The 13,692-nt window shown below is 34.5% G+C and overlaps 1 protein-coding gene across 1 annotated transcript in view; it reads right to left on the bottom strand.

Moving 5' to 3' along the window:
* LRMDA (leucine rich melanocyte differentiation associated) overlaps positions 1-13,692 on the bottom strand; it is a 684,574-nt gene that overhangs the window by 279,153 nt on the left and 391,729 nt on the right. Inside the window, exon 5 of the mRNA XM_063339570.1 lies at positions 5,552-5,678. Within this exon, the coding sequence (XP_063195640.1) occupies positions 5,552-5,678 (127 nt within the window). The remainder of the gene's footprint in view (positions 1-5,551; positions 5,679-13,692) is intronic.

The following is a 13,692-nucleotide window of genomic DNA, read 5'->3' as shown; positions in this document are numbered from 1 at the left end:
AACGTTTGTTCTGGTCTTCTTTTCAACTAATTGGATAATACCAACATACAAGAATCTAAACTTCTAAATCAAATAAAAACAAATGAAAATGTCATCAGTATACCATAAGGATTTGGAAAACAGAAGGAAAAATCTAATGTAATCTCTCTCATTTCTCCAAGACCTTGACCACTTCCTATTGTTGGAATTTCACAATGCTTTTCTTATTTCTTATTCTACCATATACCTATTCCCCCGCAGGCCAAAGAAAGGCTTAGTGCAAGATGTCATGCCCCAGTTTTAGAAAAGAAGTAAAATCCACCGGTTTAGAAAAAAAAAATGCAAGTGTTATTCACAGAAAAATATTTCATAAATTTTTTATTTAGGTATGTTTGCTTAAATTTGTTTTGGATCATGGCATTTATTTGAGATAATGGGATTTTTACAATGAAAATTTTTAAATGACTGAATTTAGCTCTGCCACCTTAGTTCTAGCAAATACCACTCTTGTATCTGGCAGATCCTACTCATAATGTTTTCTTCTAAACTGCCAAAGTGTTCACACATACAAATATAAAATTTGGCGCTTTTTTCAAATATTCTCTATTCCTAATTTTGATGAGTCATTAGGGGATTATGAGCCAATTGTGTTATGGATTCTTGCTTAAAATACTTCAACTGTCCAAATCGCAAAACGGATACTTCATTGTGCCAAGTAGTAGCATGACTGCTACAACATCTTTGAAGTCAATGTTATTTAATGCATCAGTCTAGGTTGGAGGCTGAAATTCATGACGTTGTTCAGTTTTAGTACGTGAAACCGTGACATCTGCATGATAAAAAACCCTATTATGTAGATGCTCTCTCAAAGAGGTATCTTACTAGCTAGCAGTTCATTGACACAATGATTCTTTACACTTTAAAAGCCCTTTGCTCTATATGTACTTTAAATGCTGTAAATTCATAAGCCAAGACCTCTACACATTGGTGCTGATAACAGGAAAAAAAATGTGAGCAATGCATATGTTCTCCAAAGGTTTATGTGTCACCTTTTATTTACTTTTTAAAACCAGCCCCATTTTCCTAATTTAGGGAGGGGAAAGAAGGTACATGAGATATATTAGAAAAAATGCCTTGCCAAAATTCTTGGAAGCAGATAGGATATAGCTATTTAAAAAAAATACAATTCTTGTTAAACAGTTAAGGACAAAAATTACTAAAATCACTCCGTATGCCTCATGTGATTTTAACAGAATTTGAAAAAGCATATATCAGCTTTGGTCACTTTGATAACGAGCTTTTCCTATGAGTTTAAGCAAAAGAATACTGACAATGAGCTGAAAGCAACACTGTAGATTTTAGCTCACCTTATTTCTTAAGCTGTACTGCCAAAATATGTAATAAAATCATAAAAATAATAAAAAATTATAAAATAATCTCACTCTACCCTCCAAGTAAGAGCGTGAGCAGGAATCACATACACTCATTATGTGAAACACAGATAACAGACTTGCCTTTCTGCTTAAGTGTCTCCAGCTTAGCTCCTTAGAGAACAAATCAGGTTACATAATTATAACTTGTGATGAAAACCATGTATTCCAAACACCTATACTGCCAACTTTTGTTGTACAGAGTTTCCTTTAAACCCACTGGACAAGATGCTTTTGGTAAAGTTGCAAGAAAGCAGAATAACTCCACATAATATTAAGTCAGTCACTTGGAAGTACCCATGGATACCCGCTGATGATTTGGTCCTATAAGCTACCAGACTGTTACATGTGACTAAATGCACGCTGCTTGCTTTTGCCAGTATAAATAAAACTGATAAAAATGTTAACTTTAAAAATGTAGTAAGATAAAAAATAGTTGTTGTCAGAGGGGTTGCAAAATACCGGGAAATATATGTATTTTATAAAAGCAAGTGCACTGACCCAGTATTCAGCAATTAAATTTAAAGACCTACAACAGTGTGTATCTGTTCATAGCAACACACTTTAGATATAATGGATATATCCACATTTTATCATCTAGATTAAATGATCATGAATATAGACCTTTAAAATATGAAATTATGATGTGCTTTGATACATCATAATTTCATTTTGTTTATTTATATCCCATGCAAAATAAAAATATGGAGTCTTAAAATGTATTCTCAAATCACATTCTGTTTTGCATGTCTAAGTTTTAAAGACGAAACAGTTGGAAGCACAATTCATATACCTATAAACCACAGAAGGGTACAGTTTTAAATAATTATGTCAAGAAATGACAACTGTACTCTTTGTAGAAGCAGGGATGAATAATTACAAAGCTGGGACATAATTAAGCAATTTTGACTGTCGTATTCTTGAGCTGTCTTTCTGATGTGAAGTGCTGTCATGCCCAGAAACACACTTCACACCGGACAGGCATCTTCCACTTTGATCTACACTTATGCCAGTGAAATGAGGTCATGGTCTGGTCATTAAACAAGGCTTCCTCATGTGGCTCAATGCCTCTTAACCAGCCAGGCTTACCCAATCTTTATTAAAATCAGGCATGATACAGTATTCAATATTTTGACAAAAGAAAACATAAACATCACAGAATAATGAAGTTTAGCTCACACATAGTGAGATGGAACACTGTATTCTAACATTAAACTGTTTTCTAATAAATGACTGCCTCTTTCTGTAAGACAGTCATATCACAAACAGATGCATTTTAAACAAAGGATGAAATGAAGCAAAGCACAAGAAAGTGCAGTGTTCTGTTAAAAAAATGAAAAAAAAATAGAGAAAAATGAAAGTAAAAAAATTTATACAAAATAAAATATTTATGACTTAGTGATGACTGGTGATTGCTAGATACTTTTGCATTTGAGTAAACACAAGCTAGTCAGATGGAAATTTCTTGCTTTTATTCTCATTTTGTGTATTTTTTCTTGGTGGGGTATTTTGCTCTCCCAAGTATTTCATGTCAAGACTAAAATGAAAACAACTCCCCACATCACAGCCTCTTTAGATCATCAGTCTGCTTTTTATGCTGAATAAGCCATACCATCTCCTGCTTATCATAATGGGGAAAAAAACCCTCACCTAACTTAGGATTTTTTTTGGTTTGGTTTTTTTTTTTTTTTTTTTTTTTTTTTGTCTCTGAAAAAGCAAGTCTGATAGGCTCACTGTTGTTACGACATCTGGCAGAACATTTCCATTCAGCATTCACCAACATGAATACTAATAACTCCAACTCCATTCCTGGCAAGCGTAGGCTGACACAGCGGCTACTACCTTAGGGGGAAGGAAAAAAGCATTCTTAGGAAGTTCGCTATCATCAGGGTCTTAAATCACTAGGTCAACGTCTTAAGGAGTTTTTCTGATAACCAATACTAGATGTGCTGCAGTCTTCCTCTTGGCTTGGTTCAACGTCTATTCTCCTCTAACTAGTTTCAGAAAGCCTAGAATATATTACCACTGGCTGCCTGTTAAATTTGGCTGAAGCCGGTCAAAAATCTCAATAACTATATGAGAAGGGAACAAATGAACAGACAGCACAAGATTCAGGAAACCTGAAGGCTGAAGAATAAAAAAAACCCAACAAACTATTATGTATTCAATACATAACATATGATAGAATTTGAAAGTACAGTTACTGTGCACATGATTTTTGTGATATATAGAGGAATGCCGCTTGTTTTGGTCTTTGAGTATAGCTATAAATAGCTATACACACACCTATATATAAAATACATACACACATATCTGCATCTGAAAACATATATCCAGAGAGGACTCTGAGTGTTCTCAGACATAAAAAGAATTTGCATGCATGCCTACTATAAGCATGAATATCCTAGGAAACAAGCACAAATTCGAAACAATTTTAAGAGGTTTATAATATCTGTTCCGCATCCAATTTAATATTTATTTTAAATTAGCCACTTCTGTAATATGTATATAATATTGTATGATGAGGGTAATTTTGCAGCACCTTAAGAAGCATTAATTCATGCCGTGAAAAGCATTTACAATGATTTTACCATCAGCAATTTGTATCAAACCATTTATAAAGAAGAAAAAAAACCCTTTAGTATGGCAATAACAACAGCAAATTTGAGCCTTCTGCAAATTTGCTGAAATAAATGTCTGTTTTATCATAAGACTTAGTGGGTAAATAATTCAAAACTATACAAAAGGTTCAATTACAGATATAAAAAGTAAAGATGTTATCCCTATATTTGTGAAGTAATTTACCCTTAGCTATTGACTTAAAAAGAGGTTTCATCCAGAAAAGGAAATTCAAATTTAAAAAACAGACACTTTTTTCCTTCTTCTACACTATTAAGCTGGTTAAAATTCAAAAAGCAGACTCTTAAATGAAAAGTCTAATTACTAATAAAATTTTAAAATTGCTTCTCCAGATCCAAAATCTGATTAGATAAGAATTATAAAAGAAGACAACATGCTATATCTAACACATTTCAGCTGTTGCATTGGCCAGATTCAGCAGAGATGGTTTGCTGTGAATAAGATATCCACAACAGCTTAGAAATAAATTATTTCATTTATTCCATATACGAAGCTGAAATAACCAAAGGCAGTAGTAAACAATATATCAAAGCTATGCTTGTATCAGAATGTTACTGCTAAAATGTTAACATTTTAGTAGTTATAAATGAATCAGTCTGAATTAATTTGTTATGCACTGCAATTGTACTTGTGATAATGCATTTATCTAGCAACACTGTTATGCTACCAAACAGTGCATTTCCATAACTGCTACATTATTATTCAGCATTATTGGAAATCTGCAATAAATTATTGATGGTATATTTTAGAGAACAAAACAGCAAACAGAAAGCAAGTAGACTGAAAACTTGAGTGGAGTTTTAAGAAAGGTCTGCAGCTCTAAAACAGTCTGAAGCTCGGATTGCTGTTATCGTTTATTGATCAACAATGGGAAAAGAAGGGAAAGTGCAGAATTCGCATTTGCATTCTGTTTGCATCAGCAGTGTGCAGTATGCCCAGAGTTGATGCAAGTGGTATCAAAAGCTCAGATTACTGAAACTGTCTCTCTGATGTTGTCAATGCTTATAAGCAGGACACCACATTAAGTAATATCATACAAAATTAGAGTCAGCTGGTCCACTAAAAGCCAATAAACACTATAGGTGTGAGCTCTGCGATAGACATTTGCGTTTAACATACAAGGCAGGGGACAACTTGTCAGAAGAATTGCATTCTTTCACAAAAGCATATCACACAGTTGTTACATATCTTTAGACAGGGTAAAAATATTCTTTTACGCTCAGTGACACGTATTAGTTACTTTGTTATACGAAACAGAGGTTGGAAACCAGAAATTTGATAACATAACCACAGTCCATTAACCAGATGTAACAGTAAGTTTGATATTAAAACACAGAAAAATTACTAAGGTTTTTGTCCCTCACCTGACCACATTTACCAGTCCTTTCATTTGAAAGGTTTAGTCTGTTACTTTAGCAAAAGACGCAGACAAGTTTTTGAAGTTATTTTAAAACAGTGTTAATGAATCGCATCGTTGTTACTTCTTCCATTTATGCTCCTACCTTAGCATCCTTGGGCTTAACCACTTTCATGAAGGCACCTCTTACCAAGGCTTCCTCTCTCTCCCTCCTGGTTACCTTCCGAGTATCGAGGAATTTCAGGTTTGTCAATTTGTGCAGGACAAAATATCTGACGGATAGCAAAATGCACACAGTTAAAATTCAGTAAAAAGCAAAGACATACTCACAGACTAAATGACTAAAAAATAACAGCAGTAAACAGCAACAGCCTTTGTTTCCACTCTCTGTTCACCTTTTTCATGCAACAGAGCTTATGTAAAAAATTATTATACTTACTCTGCTCGCTCAAACGAAGCTTGCTGTAAGCTGCCCATAACAATTTAATGTCGTGTGGATTAAACAGATACGAAAATTATCACCATGGGCATGTATGTTCTCTATAGGTATTAGTGAGGTATAAGGTATATACAGAAATAGAATAAATTGGAAATTGTTTTGAATTGCCAGTTTGGAAAAAGGACTTTTGAGTGATTCCAAAGAGTCCATCCCACACTGCAGAGGAAAACCAATCTGAGACATGAGAAACTGACAGCTATCTTCTCTGAAAGAATTCTCAGAAAACATTCATTTGCCAACGCTTCTTCAGATTTTTAGTATATTTTCCTAAAAACATAATGATTAGCAACATAAGAGACACATGAACAGCAAATCAGGGAGAAGTGCAATTTGTATTCTACCACACATCCTAAAACACCATCCTTTGTCTTGAAAGGAGTGTACGTCACTGTTCAAAACTCTTAACTTTAAAAAAAAAAAAAAAAAGAATTTGTCAAGAGAAAGCATGGAGAATTATTCCTGGTCTCTGCCTTCCAGGACTACATTTTGATAGAGGCATCATTTGGAAGAAGAATTCCAATTTTGTCCTGCCGGAGAAACAAGGTGTCCTTATGGCATATGGATCCCAGGTGTAGGATTATTAATGCAGAAGCACACAGGGACAGACTGTTTTTATGAAAAACCTTTTAAGAATTCAAAGTTCTTGTTAGGATCCATCAGTACTATATTCTGTTTATCCTTTTTACTCAAAGTACAGCAGCTTTTTAGCCTCAAAAATACCATTGGCTCCTTGCTTGCAGAGGGAGAGAACATGGCAGACCAGAAACAAAGTAAGGCGCGCAACCATGGCAAATCAAAATATCTAACCACCTCAAGTACATGCTATTTACATTTAGTCAACCAAATGTGAAGCAGACATTGCAAAACGAGGGAAGAGCCAGACTTTTCCTGGCAGGGGGTAGAAAGGTGATTGATAATGTTCCCTATGCCTAGCTGCTTTGCATAAAACTCCAGTCAGTCAGACAGCCTCCTAATCATACCAATCCCTTCTGGCACTGGGAGGAAAAATACCAAAGTAGTAGAAAACGCTACATAACATAACATTTTAAGAAAGAACAACACACACACACACAAATGTGTTTTAAAAAGAGTTACCTTATAATACTGTTCTCAAGATCAGATAAACGTGAAAAAGACTGTAAAGACTCCCCTTCTACAACCAAGCAAAATTTAATACTGCAGATAAACCTTTCCGTCAAGTACACCTTTCCTCTGAGGCAACAGCCTTGTAAATTGTTAATAAATGAACTGAAAACGCTCAGACAATTTAAATGTGAATCCTCAATCTATGACTTTCAATGATAGCAGAAGAAGAGTCACTTTACAAAACAGAACGTGTCCTAAGACCATTTATTAAACAACAGCTACAGATCTATGAGACTGACACATTCTTAGGCTCCTCCCAGCTTTCCTGGCTGCCCTTCCAGTCCTCCCTGGCATTTTGCTGGCCCTTATCTTTCAGTGGAGGAGAAGCTATCCATCTTGCATTACTGGCAGAAAAGCTCTGATGACAACAGATTCTTTCAAATGAAGACATGTACAGAAGGAAACAATATGTCAAGAGTGAAGAAGAGTGAAGCTAAAAACGAGTAAAGACACCCACTAAGTGTAGGGTGAGAAAAGATGAATATTCAGGTGAAGAAAACATCGGTATTAGAAAATCAGCAAATGTTTAATGATGGAATGAAATATGCCATTGAAAAGCAGGCTGCAACAAAAATGACAACAGACTAAGACAGCACTGTCATCTATGCTGACTTTGGATCACAGCCCTAGTGTCAGTCTCTCAATCATTTCAAAAGAGCTTAAAATTATAATAGCATTCCTTGATACAAATGTATTTTTGTATTTTTAAGTCATCCTGACTGCACTTCAAAAAACAGAATTAGCACCAGTACTTGCCAATTCCAATAACAAAACCAAAAAACAATCCCACGTAAACTAAACAGCAAAATACACCACAAGTCACAGGTCTGGGGTGGATTTTCTTTTCTTTTAACTTGTACTCCTTAAGAAGGGCAAATATTAAAAAGTTAAAGGTTACCCCACCAGTAGAACAAAGGTGTATCAGCGATTAATTCTTTTAAAAGGTGATTCAAAATACAATCCCATTTACTCACATTCCTTTTACTCAATGTGGGATAAAACTAATCTACATTATATGAAAATAATATGATACTTTTTTTATTAAATGGCTGAAGAAAAGCATCGGGCTTCCTGGATATATTTTAGCTAGAAATATGAAGATGCAGTTTCAATCTAAATGTAACACAAGTTTGCCATAAAAAATACAGGAAAGGATTACCAAAGCCCTGGAATGAACACTTTACAATATCAATTCAACCCTTGTAAATTTAATCCAGGGTTATTTGTTGCACAAAATCTCTTTACTGTGATGTATGACTTAGTTACTAAGGTTATCACAGCAGTATCCTAAAGTTGCATAGTACATAAAACATTTCAGTTAACAATGCAGGGAGGTTAACTCCCACAGATAACCTACTATCAGAGGGTTAGACCAGATGACATGCCTCTGTCAGCTTTCAGGAGCTATTGATGGTTCAATCAGTTTGTTTTGAAGGTAAAGTACAACAAAAGGGCACTAAACTTATTCAAACTGTCAACAGGGACTATCTGGAATGTTGCTTGCAGGTAAGTAATTTTGGGTGTTTTAAGACTATTATCAAACACCAATGGCTGCAGAAAAAGACAGCTACTAATAACACAGAATGCAACCATCATAAAATACTTTATGGCAGGTACTTGGATCCATAAATTGCATAACACGTTGCACCTGTTTTAGACTTGTAAAATCACTAGTTAAGAGAATGCTATTTAATGAAGAAAGACCCATCTAAATTTTACATTATGAATTTAGAAAAGTTTATTTTTTGATTGGTTGAAGGGCAGGGTCTCCCTGCTCCCCTTCTCCCCCCCCCCCCTTTTTTTTATTTTAATCATTTTGAAACTTAGCACTGCTCCATGTGCTCTGAGACTGCTGTTACTGGGTTTTAACATCTTTGCAGTGGTGTGAAAAAGGGTTATTATCTTCAGTGATGAGGATTAAAGGTCGGGTCCAGAGAGTGAAATAAAAAAGAGACACCATGAAGGTGCTTAGAGATCCATTTATCACTGCCTGTAAACTGATCTTCTAATTCACAATAGATTAAGGAAATGAACTATGTAAGCAAAGTTGCATCTTCTTTTGTTTAGAATCATCTGTTCCCCTGGACTCCTAGTACCAGGAAATAAAAATGAAAATTTTCCCATGAAAATAAGCTAATAAAAGATATCCATCACACACAAACAGGAACACTCAGAGATGGAAAAAGACCAGAGAATATCACATTTCATGTTATTTCAGTCTGAGTTAAGTGAAAATGGCAATAAAGATTAACAATTCATTTACCAATTTTATAAGTGTTGCATGTGATTGGAATTATTTTAGCAGTTTTTACACAGACCTGTCAAGATATTGGAAAAGAGGGACAGGCTTGAAGGGGCATTTGCAAAGGAATGCAGTGAGTTTGGGATTCAGCTGCTATTGACATTGGCAAAAGCTCAATGGGGCAAAGCCTTCCTTTGAAGAAACATGTTAGAGTTCAGAAAGGGACAGAACAAAGGCAGCTTTGAGATCAGCTATTGCTATTTATTAAACAATACATTATTTTTTATACAAAGAAATACTGTCTCTGATACTGACTTACTCTACAGCATTTAAGGAACCTCAGGTTTGTCACCTTAACTCTGCCTTACAAACACGGAAACTAAGACCTATTAGTTACCTTACTGGTACATTCTGTGTGTGTTTCTAGTTCTCTACCGTGTAACAGTCATTACTTAAAACATAGTCCTTGGGTTATTCTCTCAACCCCAAAAATCAGTGATGGTTCACATAATCTTAGGAGAGAGTTTCACAGGTGAAAAAAAGGCTTCAAAGAGAACATGTTAAGTGTTCCTTAAAGGATCAAATGGAAGAAAGGAACAAGCATATGCACAAAATTTGTCAGTCCTAATCCAAAACACACAGGTCTAAATAACGTTTATGTCAACGCCTTATTTTTGTTAGTTACTGTATAATTTCATTCTGATCTATTTTTTTCAGTAGCCATTAGGTTCAGCCATAAAAATTCCTTCAGTTTTAATGAGTTTCAGTACGCTACTCCTTACTATTGTCAAACAGTTCTAGGAAATTTTTATTCCAGAGCTGTGAGCGCAAAAAAAATATCCCATCATATCATAGCATCTAAGGGCCTCGATTCATTTATTACTTCCCTTGGAAAAGCAGATAAGTTGTGGAACACGGTTGGCCTCCTGATACTGAAAGATAATGGCATCACCCATGAGCCACACTATAAGAAAATCTTAAAAGTGGCAATAAATTACTTGGGGAAAGAATGTTTTGGGGTTGGTTTTTTTTTTTCCTCCTTCCACTACAAGAAAAGTATAGTAAATTTGTATATGTTAGAGTTTCAGAGAATACAAACTCTTCCACTGAACCTTTAGTGAAAGACTATGGTAAGAACAAGATTCTGCATAGACCTTTATTTTGTACTTTTAATAACAAAAACTGGACTATAAAAACACACTATATGCAGCAATATTTAAGTTTTAACAACAAAATTAATCTGGCACTGAAAAATTGAGAAATAGTTGCCCAGAAGAATGCAGAAACATCTGTCTCTACCCGTATCATAACTACAACATGCTCTTTGTTTCAGAAAGTGTTTACTTTCATTTTTCTATTTTCTGTGCTATTGTATTTCCTTTCTTTGACAATCATAGAATATAAAAATAATATATCTATTTCAAACTTCGAAGGGCTGATTACAGTTTTGTAAACTAGAAATAATAAATAACCCAAAGTCACCAAAGTCACATGAGCATTCAAATGGAGAGAGATGACAACAAAAATCAGAAGGACTGAGCAAACGTGTATGACACTGAACTAGATTATCTCCTGTAATTGTTTCTTCTGCACCACCGAAAAGTTTAACCCCCTACCACCACCCTTACCCCACAAAACAGCATATAAGTGGCTGCAGAATTTCCATTTACAACAAAATTTCCTCAATACAGAGTTAAGAAAGCCAGGTCATAAACTTAAACCAACATCTTCCAGAAAAGAGGGCATGATGTTGGCATGAGGTATGGTAGAGTATCACATAGCCTTTGTGCAACTTCAGCACTGCTTCGTGATGACCATGTAATTCTGAGGGGCTCCTAGGTCGCTCAGAAATCTAGACTACCTTCTAATATCTAACATCCTCCGCTTTACTTCAATGTAGCAAACAACTCTCTGAATTAGAAAAATATCTCTCTATACATGTAACAATAATTATAGTTATTCTTGACTTACTGAGTTAGTATGGACAAATTGGGGTATTATAGACTTCAATTTATTTGGCTGAACAAACACATGATAATAGCCCTTACTCATAAATCCTTACAGTGGCTAATCTCAGGTGGAAGTTGTATGGCTATTTGATGTCTATCAAATACAGGGTTTTTTCTTGCAGGTACTGTAAAATGACAAGGCCTCATGCAAACAGTGAAGTAGCACAGATACAGGGATTATACAGATGTAAGGGAATACCCTAATCACCTCATTAAGCACATAAACAACATATCAAGAAGTACCACAGACTTCAATCCATCCTACTGAAAAAGAGCCTCAACAGTAAGTTCACTGATACCGACCAAGTATATCAGCATCATTTTCATTACTGAGTGAGGACTTCTAGTCCTTTATTGCTTCTTGAATACGGATTTATGTATTTATATTACCAAATTCAATAACAAGACCATTTAAAAAAGATAAGTAGGTTCTGTCTCAATTTAAAAAAAAAAAAAAAAAAAAACAAAACACCAAAAACCACCAACCAACCAAACACTAAAACAAAACAAAACCACAATACAACAAAATAAAACTGCAAGGAAACTAAAAATGCTATAAGAGGACACAGCATTTCACAGAATCAAACCTGTGGGATGCGAATAGCTGATTTAGCTTGAAAAGTCAATCCATACAAAACGCATGCACTTCCTTTCTTGCTGTTGTATCTTAAGAGGACTTCATAAGGTTATCACCATTTGCTCCCCCTGCCAAAGATAGCATATCTAGTATATGTACTTTTAAGCTAATTTAAAATAAACTCAGGCATTTGTTTCCACTTGCCATTGTTTCCATGTCAACAGCACTTAATGAATGCATCATTCCAGGAAATGTCAATAAGGAGCAAAGAAGAATGAACAAGCACTGAAAACTTCACACATGGCATACATCCTTCACAATCATATCGCTTTAATGAAAATAGGTGAGGTCACCTGCCGCATTCGCAAATGCTTTGTAATACATTCTGACCCAGATGATTTTTCACAGTTCAGTAACACCACGTTTGAAGTTTTCCCTGCAAACAATACACCCAGAGGACTGACCAAGTGCGGGTACAAGAGAAGCAACCAGCAATTACTGTGTTGACTTCTGTTACTTTGATCTCCGGGTCATGACCTTTGCTTTCACGCAATCTTCAAAGTAGAGATTGTAGAATAGGTTATTTTAGAGGACGCACTGTTTTGCAAGCTATTTTTCTGTGTTTCTCGCTTCCTGTTTGAGCCAAAAGCTTTTAAAACTTTCCTATTACCATTATATTTTAGATATTCTGCTTTCCTTTGCCCTCACCCCCAACATACCCCTTTAAAAAATAGCACTTCCCAAATATGAAAAGCTTAAAAAACAAGATAAAAAATAAGAATTTATAGCACTTCTTAATTTTTTTTTTTTTTTTTTTTTTTAACAGAAAGTAAAGCCATTTTACAATCATGGAAAAAAACATGAGTTCTTAAAATGAATCAAACAAGTTTGCTTCTAAGAATACTGCAGAAGGGAACTTTCCATTTACTTTTCCTGTCCAAGCAAAAATTCCAATACGAAACATAGAAATATTTTCATCGATTTGTTCTCCTACATATTTGAAAGGTAAGGAGAGGGAAAAAAAAATACTTTTTCAAAAAAAAATCCCACTCAAATATTACTATGTTTCTTAGAAAAAAATAACTACTTTGAGAAAAAGTCATAACAATGTTTTTGTAAAAAACCTATTTTAAATTAAAAACTTGGGAAAAGCTTTACTATTTAAATTGATAGAAACGGTATACCAATGGATTATCTGACGAACCAGATTGTAACTTCCTGACAAAAAGCATAGTTTTATACATTTTCCAAGTATTTATGATAAAACCTTATTATTTTAAAAATAATATTACTTTTTATCTCTGTTACTAATATCACAGTAAATCACTGGACCTTGAGTTTTTTAAAATTTGATTGTCCACATTTTGTTAAGGTTGAGATTTTGGGGGTTTTACAGATCTTTTCAGTTTGTTGGAATGAGAAGATTAAGTAAAGCTTTGATTTCTAGCACCTTTCTTTTTCTGGTTGAGGAATTAAATAGCCTGAACTCTAATTGAACTCAGTAGGAATGAAATTAAAGCTCAATGAAAAATGAATCTGTGGCTCCAATGGTCACTGCAAAAATTTACAAAAAGAAGTTCCTATTCAGAACAAAACAAAACCAGTTAAAGTTTATGGTATTTCATGGCAAAATATTTACATAATTCAGGTTCACTGAAATGCAATGTTTTGATGTATTTGTATGCAAATTTTGTCAACAAAATAAAAATCTTATAGAAAAAGTTACTTCGAACTATTAAAAAGTTATGAAACCCTCCATTTGAAATGTTTGCTTTTGAGATTTGAAGCAATACATTTGATAAAATACAAATAC

This window comes from Chroicocephalus ridibundus, chromosome 6 (genome assembly GCF_963924245.1).
Source record: "Chroicocephalus ridibundus chromosome 6, bChrRid1.1, whole genome shotgun sequence".
Classification (NCBI taxonomy): Eukaryota; Metazoa; Chordata; class Aves; order Charadriiformes; family Laridae; genus Chroicocephalus; species Chroicocephalus ridibundus.
Note: the sequence above shows the minus strand (reverse complement) of the source record. Positions and strands in the feature narration are given on the sequence as shown.